The sequence below is a fragment of the Trichechus manatus genome, unplaced genomic scaffold (assembly GCF_000243295.1).
Source record: "Trichechus manatus latirostris isolate Lorelei unplaced genomic scaffold, TriManLat1.0 scaffold00040, whole genome shotgun sequence".
Taxonomy (NCBI): domain Eukaryota; kingdom Metazoa; phylum Chordata; class Mammalia; order Sirenia; family Trichechidae; genus Trichechus; species Trichechus manatus.
The window spans coordinates 12,383,751-12,398,698 of NW_004443976.1; the positions used below are offsets into that span (position 1 = coordinate 12,383,751).

The 14,948-nt window shown below is 55.4% G+C and overlaps 2 protein-coding genes across 2 annotated transcripts; one reads left to right on the top strand and one right to left on the bottom strand.

The window, feature by feature from the left end:
• Nucleotides 1-103: 103 nt before the first annotated feature.
• On the top strand, nucleotides 104-9,025 carry DVL2 (dishevelled segment polarity protein 2). The gene is made up of 15 exons (XM_004376055.1): nucleotides 104-588; nucleotides 3,261-3,330; nucleotides 3,642-3,787; nucleotides 3,890-3,999; nucleotides 4,123-4,258; nucleotides 4,831-4,921; nucleotides 5,069-5,138; nucleotides 5,243-5,382; nucleotides 5,482-5,558; nucleotides 6,372-6,439; nucleotides 6,628-6,756; nucleotides 6,835-6,966; nucleotides 7,073-7,252; nucleotides 7,679-7,897; nucleotides 8,016-9,025. Exons 1-15 carry the CDS (start codon nucleotides 395-397, stop codon nucleotides 8,462-8,464), a joined length of 2,211 nt encoding a protein of 736 aa, XP_004376112.1. The 5' UTR covers nucleotides 104-394; the 3' UTR covers nucleotides 8,465-9,025.
• A 79-nt stretch (nucleotides 9,026-9,104) lies between these two features.
• Nucleotides 9,105-14,696, bottom strand: ACADVL (acyl-CoA dehydrogenase very long chain). Its single transcript, XM_004376061.2, has 20 exons — nucleotides 14,562-14,696; nucleotides 14,411-14,486; nucleotides 14,084-14,149; nucleotides 13,920-13,992; nucleotides 13,763-13,827; nucleotides 13,363-13,497; nucleotides 12,775-12,919; nucleotides 12,409-12,538; nucleotides 12,188-12,313; nucleotides 11,633-11,831; nucleotides 11,150-11,254; nucleotides 10,645-10,731; nucleotides 10,497-10,559; nucleotides 10,291-10,392; nucleotides 10,113-10,210; nucleotides 9,952-10,024; nucleotides 9,796-9,868; nucleotides 9,639-9,711; nucleotides 9,476-9,551; nucleotides 9,105-9,406 (listed from the first exon to the last, which is right to left on the bottom strand). The coding sequence occupies exons 1-20, from the start codon at nucleotides 14,621-14,623 to the stop codon at nucleotides 9,266-9,268; spliced, it is 1,968 nt and encodes a 655-aa protein (XP_004376118.1). The 5' UTR covers nucleotides 14,624-14,696; the 3' UTR covers nucleotides 9,105-9,265.
• Nucleotides 14,697-14,948: the final 252 nt, after the last annotated feature.

Consider the following 14,948-nt stretch of genomic DNA (forward strand, 5'->3'; position numbering starts at 1 on the left):
GGTCGTTAAGGGTTGGGAGACCGTTGCTTAGGGCAGCGATCACATGACTGGGAGGAGTCACGTGACGAATGGACGGTACCGGGAGCGCGAGGTGGGCCGAGTTAAGCCACGTGACGTGGGGGTAGGTGGGCGGGGCACTGGAGAGAGTTCGCGACGTCGGCGGCGGTGGCGCGCGGCGGTGGCGAGTCCGCGGCTTCAGGTCGCGCCCCACGGCCCGCCTCCGCCCCTCCGCCCGTCCGCCCCGCTGAACCCCACCGTTTCCATCTCTTGGGCACCTCGGACTGGTCGGGTCCTGTTCTCGCTCGCGCGTCACTGTGCGGGTGTGCGCAGGCGCGGCGGGGGTGATTAGCCCCTCTGGGTGGGCGGCGGAGCGCAGGAGCGCGCGGGCGAGACCATGGCGGGCAGCGGTGCGGGGGGCGGTGGTGTCGGGGAGACGAAGGTGATTTACCACCTGGATGAGGAAGAGACTCCCTATCTGGTGAAGATCCCCGTCCCCGCCGAGCGCATCACTCTCGGCGATTTCAAGAGCGTCCTGCAGCGGCCCGCAGGAGCTAAGTACTTTTTCAAGTCTATGGATCAGGATTTCGGGTGAGCGCGAGGCCTAGACTAATAGGGGCTGTACTGGAATGGATTAGGCGATATTGAGGGGCACAGGTCTGTCCTGGGGCATACAGGGATTTTTCTGGTCGATAGTGGAGCAGATTATACTATGCTGGGGGTAGATTGATTATCGCGGGACCAACAAGGTTGTGCTTGGGAAGATTGAGGCACACGGAGGTGTAGGACAGAGTGGGCTATACTAAACCAGATTAGAAAAGATTAGGCTGTACTGAAATGGATTGGGGCACACTGGCTTATCGGGGGGTATTCCGGACTGTACTGAGCCAGGTGGATCTGTTCTCTGGTAGTTTAGTACGTTCTGATCAGTTCTGTAGCACACAGACTATGTAGGGATATTCTGGAATCTCCTGATGTAGATTGGGCTATCTTGGGGTACCTTCTGGCATTCTGGCCTATACTGGGGCAGACAGGGTTGTTTTGGACATTCTGTTGTTTGGTGGTGTCAAGTCGGTTCTGACGCATAGTGGCCCAACGTATAACAGAAAAAATCCTTGTTGGGTCCTGTGCCATCCTCACAATAGTAGGTATGTTTGAGCAAGTTGTTGGCAGCCACTGTGTCAGTCCATCTTGTTTAGGGCCCTCCTCTTTTCTGCTGACTTTTTGCTTCATAAAGCATGATGTTCTTCTCCAGGGATTGAACATTTATGGTAAAATAATACAGACAGTACTGTATTGGGATGTTCTAGGCTGTCCTGAAGTACAGTAGGCTATCCTGGAAAAAGTTAGACCATTCTGGTCTCTACTGGGGCAGACATGGTTGTATTGGTTGATCTAGTTTCTCTTGGGGCAGACATGGTTTTGTTGGGTCACAGTACTGGAGCAGACGGCTATTGGAGGTGTATATTAGTACAGAGAGCTGTATTGGGATATTCTAGTCTATATTGGGGCAGACAGCTGCATGTGGTCACGTTCTAGGCTGTGCTAGAGCTAACCTGGGGTAATTTGGAACATTTTGCATTATCCTGTGTTAGACTGGGGCCAAAAATAATGCAGAGTAAATCCTTTTGTGTGTAGAGCCTTTGGGACCGAGCCCTCTACTTCTCAGCCTCAGCTTTTCTGAAGGCGGGTTGGATTAGGTTGGGGTAGCCTGGATGCTACCTAGAGTGAGTGGTCTACATTGGGAGAGTGGCACTGTCTTGGGAGTTACCTTGAATTTAAATAAACTTTCTTCGATTTGTCAGCAATGTAATCTTGGGCAGTTTACTAAATTTTTGTGCCTTGATTTCTTCATCTGTGAGATGGAGTAAAATGTTTAGTAAAGGTGCACAGCCCAGGACATTCAGTGGGTGGTAGTTATTACTAGTGTTGAGTCTGACTAGTCTATAAATTAGGTTATTGAATAATTTGTTTTAGAATAGGCTGGGTTATGCTGAAACTGGGTTAAGTTGAGCTGGAAACATCACTCTGACACAGATTGATAGTGACTGAGCTGTGCTGATATGGACCAAGTCACACTGATAGCAAATGTATTGAGTTGGCATATATCCAGGCTCCCAGAACCATATTAGGTGAAGACAGGATGTCCTAATTTGCGGGCAAAGGTATGCGCATGAGAGAGGAGGAACCAAAGTATAGGGTTTCACGGTTTACGTATTTGTATTTATTCATTTAGTTAAATATTTGCTGATACCTAGTAAATGCCAGGTACAGTGCTGCGTGTGTTGAACAGAATAGGCATTAATGATTCGATGTGGAGGTTGAGAAGACGGGAAAGTCCAGTTCACCTTAAGGAACCCAAAAGAGAGCTGACTCACAAGGCTGGACTTTGAGATCTGTTAGGTCGACCCTTCCATGTTGAGCAGATTGTTTAGGGAAGAGTTTCGTGTTAGGTGAAGCATAGGAGAATCAGAAGATGGACTTCCCTCTTCCTTGGGGCTTTCAGTCTAATGAGGAGGTATTAGTCTTTGGTCTTATGGGCATTTTTACCAAGACAAAAAGCAGATTTGGACAAATCTCTGAAAGTGAGCTAGAGAAAACTGAAGGAAAGCATGAGTGGAGGAGATGTAGGTGAGGACCAAAGCCCTTTTTGGGAAGAAGGTGTGCGAGGAACAGGGATGGAGGTTGGGGGATCTACCAGCAAGGCTCCTAAGGTTAGATATTTTGACCTGCTAGGGTAACCATGAAGGAGCCCTGGTGGCACTGTGGTTAAGCACTTGGCTGCTAACCAAAAGGTCAGTTGTTCGAACCCACCAGCTGCTTTGCAGGAGAAAGATGTGGCAGTCTGCTTCTGTAAAGATTGAAGCCTTGGAAACCCTGTGAGGCAGTTCTCCTCTGCCCCATAGGGTCACTATGAGTCGGAGTCAGCTCAATGGCAGCGGGTTTGTTTGGGGGCTAACCACAGGAGATGGCCTTTGCAGTTGGGTGGAAAGGTTTAAATCAGACTCAAGGAAGTCTTTGGAGCTGCACTGAGCCCCTGATGATGAGCTGGAAAGAGAAGAAAAGATTAGGAAAGGGAATTGAGTTTGGAGAGTTCTCTGGTGGGAAGGAGCTGTTTCAATGTAAGAGAAGAGGCCTTGGATAAGAGAGGAAGCCACCTTGCTTAAGCTGGATGAAGATGGGGCAAGGGCAGAAACTTTGAAATGGGGAGGGACTGGGGGAGCTCATCCAGCCTCACTGACCTCTATTTTGTCTCTCGGCAGAGTGGTGAAGGAAGAAATTTCCGATGACAATGCCCGCCTTCCCTGCTTCAATGGAAGGGTGGTGTCCTGGGTAAGGGGTCCTGGCTCTGAGGGCCCAGTGCCTTCTGCATTGCCGAGCTCTGCCAAGCCTCGGTCTGTTTATGCAGACCTGCCCCTGCCCAGTTGCAGAGGCCCTGGCCCTGCCTTCCTACTCTTTTGGAGAGCTGGCTGGAGCCCCTCAGGCTACTCACTCCGTCTGGAGCCTCTACTGTTTGCTGCTGTTTTTCTGGGCTCTTCTCCAGGCTCTCTCAGACCCCGTCCCCTTTTCTAATCCTTTCCCTTGCTCCCGTCGTGTGCGCCACCTCCCAATTGAGCCATTTTGTATCATTTGCACTTTTCTAGCTAGTGTCATCAGATAACCCCCAACCTGAGATGGCTCCCCCAGCGCATGAGCCTCGCACAGAAATGGTGCCTCCACCCCCACCACTACCGCCTTTGCCACCTGAAAGGACCAGTGGCATTGGAGACTCCAGGCCTCCATCTTTCCAGTGAGCTCTTGGCATTCTTGAGTACAGGGAGGGAGATGAGGTGGGAAGTGGAGGATGTGGAGCCCTGTCCCACTGATGGGGGAAGTGTCTCTGCCCATCCAGCCCTAACGTCTCCAGCAGCCGTGAAAACCTGGAGCCAGAGACAGAAACAGAGTCAGTCGTGTCGCTGAGGCGGGAGCGGCCTCGCAGGAGGGACAGCAGTGAGCATGGCGGTGAGGGGGCCAGGCCCTGCAGTCTGGGCACAGCGGGAGCTGGGAAGTGGTGGGGCCAGACCTGGGTCTTGGTGGGGGTAAGGAGCACGAGGCATGGTACCTGAGGTTCCTGTTCATACTAAGGTGGGGGCCACAGGCCCAGCGGCCCCTCGAGGCTGGAGCGCCACCTGGCTGGGTACGAGAGCTCTTCCACCCTAATGACCAGTGAGCTGGAAAGCACCAGCCTGGGGGACTCGGACGAGGATGACACCATGAGCAGGTATGGCTTCTCAGGCCTCTCCTCAGGGCTCGCAGCCCCCTTTCTTCCCTCCTCCCAGTCAGTGCTCTCATTCTTTCTGTTGGCCCCAAGACCACTTCTGCCTGAGAGTGCTCCCCTTGTGTCTTGGTCGGGGTTATCTAGAGAAACAGAACCATTGAGATGTATTTATATATGTGTATGTGTATATGCACGTATAGACAGACAGAGAGAGAGAGATTGATTGGTTTTAAGGAATAAGTTAATGCAGTTCTGTGGGACAGGCAAGTTGTAGGTCTGGTGACAGACTGGAGACTCATAGGATTGCAGGCTCATGGGATTGTGGGAGGTTGGCAAGTCCAAAATCTGTGGGGAAGGTGGCAGGCTGGTGGAAAGAGTGTGGAGTGGAGAGAGCAATTTCTGCCAAATTATTTATAGTTTAGAGGCAGACGATACCCTGAGGAACTCCTCTTTCAACTGATTGATAACATTATGGAACAGCAACTGGTTTAGTATTTGGCCAAACCACCGAGAATCATAGTCTAGCCAAGTTGACACATATAATTAACCATCACGCATTCCCACCCTCCTGTCAGGTTCAGCAGCTCCACGGAGCAGAGCAGTGCCTCCCGCCTCCTCAAGCGCCATCGGCGGCGGAGGAAACAGCGGCCGCCCCGCCTGGAGAGGGTGAGGGGGTCCCTATGGGAGAACTAGGGATTGGAGAAGTTGAGGGCATGGCCTTTGTTTAGGGTTACTAGGGCACAGACAGGACCCCAGAGCTTATCCCTGGGTTCTCGAAGGGAATTCCAGCTTCTTTCCCTTTTCTCACCACAGACCTCATCTTTCAGCAGTGTCACTGACTCCACAATGTCTCTTAACATCATCACAGTCACACTCAACATGGGTACGGAGGGAGCCTGGGCTGGGGGGTAGAGAGGACCTGGGCTCCTGGGTTCCCTGGGGGCATGGGGCTGGGGCTTCCCCTCGTCACGTGGACTCCTTCCACAGAGAAGTACAACTTCCTGGGCATCTCCATTGTGGGCCAGAGCAATGAGCGGGGAGACGGTGGTATCTACATTGGCTCCATCATGAAGGGTGGGGCTGTGGCGGCCGATGGGCGCATTGAGCCTGGAGACATGCTTTTACAGGTCTGTTGGGGCAGGGCCACCAGTGCTGACTTGGGCAGGGGCTCTAGCCTCTCCTGTTGGCCCTGAGCCTGCCTCTGACCCACTTGCCCTCACTTCTAGGTGAATGACATGAACTTTGAGAACATGAGCAATGATGATGCTGTGCGGGTACTGAGGGACATCGTGCACAAGCCGGGGTGAGCCCCTGGGCTGTGCTCAGCTCCTGAGGCCTCTCTGTTTTTGCCTTTTCGCCTTCTGTTTTCCAGTTGTAAAAAATTGTGAAACACAATGCTTGTGTATGAAATGTAATTAATAATTATAGAGTGAATACCCATGTAATTACTCCTAGATCACAAAGTAGATCACCCATACCTCAGGAGCATGTGCCAAGTGTTCTCCTCCCAGCCCCTCACTCCCCCTAGAGGTAGCCACTTCTCTGGCTACTTTCTCATTTCTGTAACAAAGAAACCTTAGCTTCGTTTGATGGTTTTACCACCCATGCATGTGTCCTTGAACAACACGGTTCAGTTTTGTCTGTCTCTTGGACTTCCTGTGAATGGAGCTGTAGAGCGTGTACACTTCCTCCTCCAGCAGTATGTCTGTGAGTTATCCACTGCATCGTCTACATCGTGGAGCCTTCCATCCTCCCCTCTGGCCCAGCCCTGTGCTTTTTCTTCTCTTTCTGTCCCCCAACCCATTCTCATCCCAGGCCTCCACCCTCCTGAGGCCTCTTTCTGCCTTCCCCGCCCCTGCCCCCTGAGGAGCCCTGGCGGCACAGTGGTTAAGCACTTGGCTGCTAACTTGAACGGTCAACGGTTCAAACCTGCTAGTGGCTCTGCAAGAGGGAGAAAAGACCTGGTGATCTGCTCCCATAAAGATTACATCCTAGAAAAAACCCTATGGGGCGGTTCTACTCTGTTCTACAGGGTCACTGTGAGTCGGAATCAACTCAGTGATGTGTACAACAGTAATAACCCCTCCTTGCCCAACTGGTCTCTTCTTCCCCACAGCCCCATTGTGCTGACCGTGGCCAAGTGTTGGGATCCCTCCCCGCAAGCCTATTTCACGCTCCCTCGAAGTGAGTGATGCTCGGGGTGGAGCCTGAAGCTAACAGGACAGGGCAGGGCTGAGAGGCTGGGCTGAGGCTCAGAGGGATGGGGGGTGGGTAGAAGAGGGTCAAGGCTCAGGTGGGGCAGGTCTGAGGGAGGGACAGGGCTGGCTTCCTGAGGCTGGAGATGGTCATCTTGGTGGCCTTCTCTGTCCCAGATGAGCCCATCCAGCCAATTGACCCTGCTGCCTGGGTCTCCCATTCTGCTGCACTGACCGGCACGTTCCCAGCCTATCCAGGCTCCTCATCCATGAGCACCATTACGTCTGGATCCTCTCTGCCTGACGGTGAGCCCCCAGCCTGCCCCTTTCACTCTCCCACCATGCGGGGGTGGGCCCTACCTGATACCCCCTTGTTTCTGGCAGGCTGCGAGGGTCGGGGTCTCTCCATCCATACGGACATGGCATCTGTGACCAAGGCCATGGCAGCTCCAGAGTCTGGCCTAGAAGTTCGGGACCGCATGTGGCTCAAGATCACCATCCCAAATGCCTTTTTGGGTGCGGCTGAGCCCTGGGCAGGTGGTGTGGGATGAGGAGGGCACAGGAAGGGCAAGGGCGTGAGTCAGGGAGGAGAGCCTGAGGCCTTTTCCTTCTGGGTGCCCAGGCTCCGACGTGGTTGACTGGCTCTACCATCACGTAGAGGGCTTTCCTGAGCGGCGGGAGGCCCGCAAGTATGCCAGCGGGCTGCTCAAGGCGGGCCTCATCCGGCACACCGTCAACAAGATCACCTTTTCCGAGCAGTGCTACTATGTCTTTGGAGACCTCAGTGGCGGTTGTGAGAGTTGTGAGTTCCCCGCCCTGCTCGTGGGAGAGGGCTGTTGGCTGCATTGTCTGGCCTCAACCCCCGACCCAACCCAGAAACTACAGCCGGGGCCACCGTGTCAGGTTGAACAACTAGTGTCACTGGCCTAGGAGGCAGTGGAGCTGTAATCCACCGGGGCTGCTGCAGGGCAAGCCAGGCTCCTGGTTCAGGCTTTGTCCACGGGAGGAAGGGCACTTTTTTTCTGAGTTTCATAAAAGCCTACGGGCTGGAGGCGCTGGCTTTGCTCCTCCCTGATGGCAGTGGTGGGGGAATTTCCTGTCAGAGACCCTTCAGTCTCCTGTGTTAACCCCCATCACGCGTGGTTCTGGGAAATGCTGTTTCTTTTCATTCAGTCTTGGGGTCTTGGCCTCTTGAAGCAGTGACTTTAGTCTCATCTCTGTTTCTCAGACCTAGTCAACCTGTCTTTGAATGACAACGATGGCTCCAGTGGGGCTTCAGACCAGGACACCCTGGCTCCTCTGCCTGGGGCCACCCCCTGGCCCTTGCTGCCCACTTTCTCCTACCAGTACCCAGCCCCTCACCCATACAGCCCCCAGCCCCCACCCTACCATGAGCTGTCATCCTACACCTATGGTGGGGGCAGTGCCAGCAGCCAGCACAGTGAAGGTAAGTCACCCCCAGAGATGGTATAGCCAGGGTCTAAGGGGAAGGAGGGTGGAGCAGGGTTGGGGAGGCCCAGGGACCCTGGGCTAGGACTCAGCTGCCCACCCCTCTCCCCCTACAGGGAGCCGGAGCAGTGGGTCGACACGAAGCGATGGGGGGGCAGGGCGCACAGGGAGGCCTGAGGAGCGGGCTCCTGAGTCCAAATCCGGCAGCGGCAGTGAGTCTGAGCCTTCCAGCCGGGGGGGCAGTCTTCGACGGGGTGGGGAACCTGGCGCAGCTGGTGATGGGGGTCCTCCCCCATCCAGGGGCTCATCAGGGGGTGCTCCCAATCTTCGAGCCCACCCAGGGCTCCATCCCTATGGACCACCCCCGGGCATGGCCCTCCCTTATAACCCCATGATGGTAGTCATGATGCCTCCACCGCCGCCCCCTGTCCCACCAGCAGTGCAGCCCCCAGGGGCCCCTCCCGTCAGAGACCTGGGTTCTGTACCCCCTGAGCTGACAGCCAGCCGCCAAAGCTTCCACATGGCCATGGGCAACCCCAGTGAATTCTTTGTGGATGTGATGTAGACCCTACAGTGGGGCCTCCAGTCCCCGCTTGGTGGTCCTGCTGTGATTGGTGTCCTGTCAATCACGTGCTCACAGCACCTCCCACAGCCAGGCTCAGCCTGTTGGCTGCCCCCTGCCTGCCATGAGGTTGTTGCCACTGTGACTCTTACCAGCAGTGCCTGGTTCCTCCCTCCTCCTTCGGGGGTGTACAAGGGACCTTTGGTTATTTCTAGCTTTATTATTTTTTATAAGCCTTTCTGAGAATTAAAAATAGACTTTCTTATACTTTTTGGAATGTTTTTTTATAGACGTTTTCTCTTTTATATGAAGAATCTCTGTCTCCTGGGCCCCTCTTGTACCCCAAACTATGACTTCCTACTCCAGTCACCCAGCCAGCTCTGCCCTGTGTGGGGCGGCGGGTAGTCAGTGGTACCCTGGGAGGAGGAACGGGACTGGTCACCCCAGACAACAGTCGAAGGAAGCTGGGGTATTTGGTATTTGGGGGCCACGTAGCTGCCTTTGTTACTCTATTTATTTTAGTCACTTGTATAAAACACCAAATAAAGCAATAGAGGCAAACTCCCCGCTGCCTCTGGCTCCTTTCTTTGGGAGGGAGGCAGGTAGCCAAGGGAAAGAACATAGTAGCAAAGTGTGGCCTCTCAGAAACTTCATTTGTGAGGCAGTTAGTGCTCCCTCTGAGAGCAGGCACGGTACTGGGGACAGGAGGCCCCCTTCAAGGCAGGACCAGGGCCCAGTAGGAAGGGGCCTGGACTTTGGCTTGAGAGAAGGCACCTAAGCGGGCCAGGCCCTGGATGGGAGTGCTCAGAAACCGAGGGGGTTCCTGGTGGCCACCCCACCCTGCTCCACCAAGGCCTGGGAGATACTTTTGAAGTTGCGGAAGAGCTCCTGCTGCTGGGGGTCCGACTGCAGGGCAGCCATGCTCTCCCGGATCCGGGCTGCGGCCTGCAGTGGGGAGAAGGGGTCAGGGTGTGCCTCGAGCCCCCACCTGCACTCGGTAACCCCAAGTCTCACCTCAATACACCAGCTGTCACAGAGCATTTTCTCATGCTGGGCTGTGGGGTGGCCCTCACTCAGAGATCTTGAGGCCCTGATGGGAAATAGAAGGAAAAAAAAGCCTGTGCTGTGACCCTGGCCCAGGACCCCCTGCGGCTCAGGCTCCCACGCTGCTCCTCACCTGGAGAGAACCACCACCATGGCATAGAGGTCAATGGCGCCATCTGCCAGGCGCTGCAGCAGAAACTGCTCATCTGTCAGGTAGATGGGATGGGGTGGGGGTGTTAGTCTGAGGGGGGGGGTAGAGGGGGGTGGGGGCGGGGGTAGAGCGCACTCACTGACAATCCCCTTCTTATGTTTTATTAGCTTGGTCTCCACAACTGTGGCAAACTGCTCCAGAGCCTGCACCGCCTGAAGAGATTGGGAGGGTGCACAGGCTCAGAGGGGGCCCCCCACTCCCCTTGACTCAAGCATCCCCCCACCTGACTACTTACCAGCTCGCCGCTCCGACTCAATTCCGGGTGGACGACTCCACTGAGACTCAGGCCACTGCCCAGCCCTGCCCGCCTGAGGAGAGGCAGGATGACTGGTTAGTTACCATCTGACACCCTGACCTCCCCTGGCCCTGGCCTGGGTCCGCCCACCCCTAACCTACCGCCTCAGCTGTTTGCCTGCCTCTCCTAGCAGGAGGCCGGCATTCCCAAAAGGATTCTTCAGAGCGTTGCCAAGCCCAGAGAGTTCTTTTCCTTTGTCCTGTGGGGGAGGAGGGTCTATCCAACAGGCGGGACTCAGTGTCTTCCTCACCTCCTCCTCCCAATTCTCCTCCCCCTTACCATACAGCCCTGCAGAGCCACGAACAGCCGGAGAATGTCACTCGTCCCTTCAAAGATCCGGAAAATACGAAGATCACGCAGCACGCGCTCTACCCCGGCCTCCTACCATTGGGGAAGACAGATTATAAGCTCCTCCCTGCTGAGATGTGTCTTACCCCTCTGCCTGGCTCAACTGAGGCTACCCCATGCAGGTGACCATTCTGTACCTTCATGAAGCCCATGCCCCCCATGACTTGGATGCACTCATCTGTCACCTTCCAGGCTGCCTCCTAGGGACAAAGAACGAGATAAGATTGGTTTGTGAGCCAAGCTCCTAAACTGGATGCTCCCGCCCAGCATGCCCTGGGACCTCACCGAGCTAAAGATTTTGCTGATGGCAGCTTCTATCTGGAAGTCCTTGGATCCCTGGTCCATGTTCGCACTCACCATGTAAGCCATGGACTGAGGTTGCATGGTCAGGACATAGGGAGGAAAATTGAAAAGGACTGCAGTTACCCGCCCTGATCACCTAAATCTCCAAGACCAACTCTGACCTAGCTCCACAAGGCCCATGCATTCATCCTCTAATGCTATATGTCATGCAAGTCTTAAGTATTTCATCCCGAGTCAGTGTATCGGAGCTCAGGCATTTGAGTTCCTAAAAGGGGTCAAGAGGTAAGGGTTGGGGTGGGGGTAGAATTAACTTCTGGAACCTCTGGGAAGCACCTCTCTTCTGCAGAAGCTGAGCTGACTATGCCTCTCCGCATCCCCTAGGGCATTGGTGTGAAGCTGGAGACCCACTGCCCCAGGTGCTGCTGGGGGTTGTAGTCTGACCCAACTGGAAAAAAGGCTCCAGGGAGGAGGGTGGAGAGGTTCTCACCTCAGTCACATACTGCAGAACAGCCATCCGGGCCAGCTTCTCCTGGATCACCCCAAAGTTGTGAATTTTCTCCCCAAACTGGGTACGATTAGTAGCATGATTCACCTGGAAGAGGGCACGTGGGTCACACGGTGGTTCTGCAGTCTCCCAGCATAGGGGCTGGAGGGATGGGCTTTGGCCACAGCCAAGGTCTGTCCCGGCTGGATGGAAGCCTAAGCTAGCAGGTCAGGAGCCACCTGTAGGGAGAGGTTTGTGGTAGAGGCAGTGCCTGCAAGAGAACAAGGACACACGGAAGGGGGTCAGTGTGACTCAGAGTTAGACTAACTATAGGGTTGCTATGAGTCGGAATTGACCACAATGGGTTGGTTGTTGGATAGGGTCGCTATGAGTCAGAATCGACTTGATGGCAGTGGGATGGTTGTTGGATAGGGTCGCTATGAGTTGGAGTTGATGGTAACGAGGGAACTCTGGCAGGGTACTCACCGCCTTAGCAATGATGGCCTTCATGGTGCCTGCAAGGGCTGCAGCCATGCCAAACCTTCCATTGTTGAGGATGTGCATGGCAACTTTGAAGCCACCTCCCACCTCACCCAGTACGTTTTCCGACGGCACCCGCACCCCATCAAAGTACACTTCTGCTGTGTTCGAGGCCTTGATGCCCATCTTCTTCTCAGGGGGCCCACTGTGACAGAGCGGGGTAGAGAAGCATAGGTGTTTTCAACAAGTGGCCACTAGGGGAGGAAACTGCCCCTTCATGCCTTATGAACCAAGGAGGAACTACAAATCCCAGACTACTAGAGGGTACGAGCCACAGTTCCCAGCATGCCCAGAGGGCTATGGAGGCCTATGTCCCGCTACTGTGGGTTTGGCCCACTGTTTGCTGGGAGCCCAGGCTTTAGATTAGTTCTGTATCAGTCCCAACAGGAACATGCTGTCTGTCTCCTTTGGCTTTTGTCCTCCCCCTCCCCCGGGACATCTGGCCTGGAACCTAGTACTGCCCCCTCCTTGGCCCTGCCTCCTCTTCCAGCACCCACTCACTGGGTAACACCCCCAAAGCTCCTCTCCACCACAAAAGCTGTGATCTTCTCCTTCGTGGTGCCCGTGGATGCATCTTTAACCGGTGTTTTGGCAAAGACTGTGAAGATGTCTGCCAGGCCCCCATTACTGTGGAAGAATAAGGGGGCAGTCGGGGGACTGAGAACAGTGGGGCCTGGAAGAGGGGAGAGGTTGAGAAGAGGAGGAAATGAGAGGAAGATTGCCTGATCCAAATCTTGCTTCCATTGAGGGTGTAATAACTTCCACAGGGGCTGGGCACAGCTGAGCTTCGGATGGAGGCTGCGTCTGACCCGCTGGCGGGCTCAGTTAGACAGAAAGCCGCCAAAGTCTCCCCTGTTGGGGAGAGAGCTCCTTTACCATGGATCCTGATAGGCACCAAAGTCCCCCAGCACCCCTACCCCTTAACACCTCAGGAACATTCAGTCTCTTTGCATTTCCCTACCAACACAGTGAGGCTACCCCAGAATTGCCCAGCCACAGTGGCCAGGTGTGTGGTGATCTAAGTGCCAACCAGCCTAATTTTTGCCAAGCCCAGGACACCCCACTCCCTACCTGTAGGGCTGCCTCACCAGATGCCAGTTTGGGGAGGTATTTTTCTTTCTGGGCCTTTGTGCCAAAGAGCAGGATGCCTTTGAAACCGATGCTTTGATGGGCCCCGAGGGTGATGCCCACGCCAAGGTCATGCATGCCCACGATTTCCACCAAGCGGGCGTACTGGAGGGAAGCAAGCAGCTAGGCTGTAACCGGCTGCCTGGGGACATGCCCTTGGCAGGAGAGTAGAATGAGCAGGGCCTGGCCTGGGCCATCCCCGCAGTGTGGAGAGAGGAAGTGGGACTGTGGAAAGGGCACAGCAGAGGATGCTGTGTATGTCCCAGGTACTGGTGGGAGGGAGGCTTCCTAGCATTGTCAGGTCATTAGTTCCCCCTTAGAGATCTATTAGGACTTGGGAGCCAGGATGAGGTCCATGGCCCAAGGGGACTGCATGTAATTTATATGTTTTTTTTAGGGATGTGTTTAACAGTGAGGAGAATCAACATCCCACAGGCCCCAGGGCAATTGCTTGACAGAGACCTTGGCCCCAGGAATGAGGGAGGCCCTGAAGCTGCCAAGCTGGAGTAGACTGGGATACCAGGGAGTGACTGAGGGGCACCCCTCACCTGGGTGTTGCAGAGGCCCACACCGCCCAGCTCACTGGGCACTTGGAGACCAAAGGCCCCCAGCTCCTTGAGGCCCTTCAAAGTGGTCTCCTCCACCTGCTCCAAAGCGTCATTCTTGGCAGGATCATTCACTTCCTGGGAAGGCGCAAGACTCAACATCCAGACTTTTCATGCCCTATCGGGGACCCAGAAACCCTGGTGGCGTAGTGGTTAAGTGCTATGGCTGCTAACCAAAAGGTTGGCAGTTTAAATCCACCAGGCACCCCTTGGGAATCCTACGGGGCAGTTCTGTTCTGTCCTATAGGGTTGCTGAGTCGAAATAGACTTGACAGCAACGGGTTTGGTTTTTTGGTTTATCAGGGGCCCAGCCCTCCATTCTCCAACCCCAATCATTCCTCACCTCGAAGAAACGGGACATGGGCCCCACCAGCTCTTTGAGGAACTGTGTCTGCTCCTCGTTGAGCACTGTGGGTAGGTGGAAGAGAACCAGGCAAGTGAGGCTGCAGCCAGGGAACACTGCCCTGCCTCCACCCAGCTTTGATGATTCCTACCCTTACCAGACGGGTATGGGAACACCTGGTCGGTGGTGAGCTGGCCCTTAAACATCCCTGCAGCAAAGGACTTAGATTCCTGGGCAGAGAGAAGGCAGTTTAGGGAGGTGGCTGGGGAAGGGGAGGGTGTCTGCCCCAGCTCAGCATCTCCCGACTTGGAGGCCACATACCGCCTTAGCCTGGCTTTCCTTGGCGGAGGCATCAGAAGAGAGGGACTCTGACTTGTCCACAGCCGCCTAGGGAAAGATGGTTAGCGAGGATTGGGAAAGGGACTTCAATGTGTCAAGGAGAGCACGGGAACCGGCCGGGTTCGGGGAAGGGCGGATCCTGCGACCTTTCCCCTAGTTTCATCCACAGGGCACCCTGGCTTGGCCTTTCCCCTACTTTTGGTGCCAGACGGGATGGCAGGTGACTGGGACAAAGAGGGAGACCCCTGCCGGTGGCGGAGAGGTGGGCTCCCACTCCCACACCTGCCTCCCAAGGCTTCTGTCACTTACCTGAGCAGCCCCACTGACATAGGCTCGATGGGTCGGGCCAGGCCGGGGCTGCCCGAGGAGGACGTTGGGCCGCCAGCTGTGGGGAGTGAGGGTTCAGTCCCGGTCCAGTCCTCGGGACCGATGCCCTCCATCCCTCCTGATGAACACAGACCTGCCGCCCCCCAACCGCAGCAGCTGTCGCCCCACGCCCGAGGCCATCTTAGCTGTCGGCATCTCCGCGCCGCACGGTTCGCCGCAGCCTGTAGAGCTCGCTGACCTCTAGTTCTCGTCCCGCCTCCCAAAGCCCGGCTCCCTCCCGCCCCCAACCGTGACTTATTCTCCACAATGCACCGGGAGGCGGGGGATGGGGTGGGGTGGGGTTTCCGGGACCCGGGGCATGCTGGGAGTCGTAGTTCCCCAGCGGGGGCCCACCCCCCATTCTGTTTGACCTGGAGCAGGTCCAAGCATCCCTTGTCTTCCCCAGACTCCTTCATCCTTTCTGTCTGAGCTAGAGTCTGCTTCTCTACCCTGCCCTGATGGGATAAGATGGGAGAGAAGA

Excerpts from the sequence above, each read along its gene's own strand:
- DVL2 (XM_004376055.1), top strand. The coding sequence starts at position 395 with ATGGCGGGCAGCGGTGCGGGGGGCGGTGGTGTCGGGGAGACGAAGGTG. Across the intron at positions 4,259-4,830 it reads GAGGATGACACCATGAGCAG|GTTCAGCAGCTCCACGGAGC; the intron begins GTATGGCTTCTC and ends CCCTCCTGTCAG. Across the intron at positions 7,898-8,015 it reads CAGCAGCCAGCACAGTGAAG|GGAGCCGGAGCAGTGGGTCG; the intron begins GTAAGTCACCCC and ends CTCCCCCTACAG.
- ACADVL (XM_004376061.2), bottom strand. The coding sequence starts at position 14,623 with ATGCCGACAGCTAAGATGGCCTCGGGCGTGGGGCGACAGCTGCTGCGG. Across the intron at positions 13,993-14,083 it reads AGGAAAGCCAGGCTAAGGCG|GAATCTAAGTCCTTTGCTGC; the intron begins GTATGTGGCCTC and ends CTCTCTGCCCAG. Across the intron at positions 12,539-12,774 it reads CCTCCCCAAACTGGCATCTG|GGGAGACTTTGGCGGCTTTC; the intron begins GTGAGGCAGCCC and ends TCTCCCCAACAG.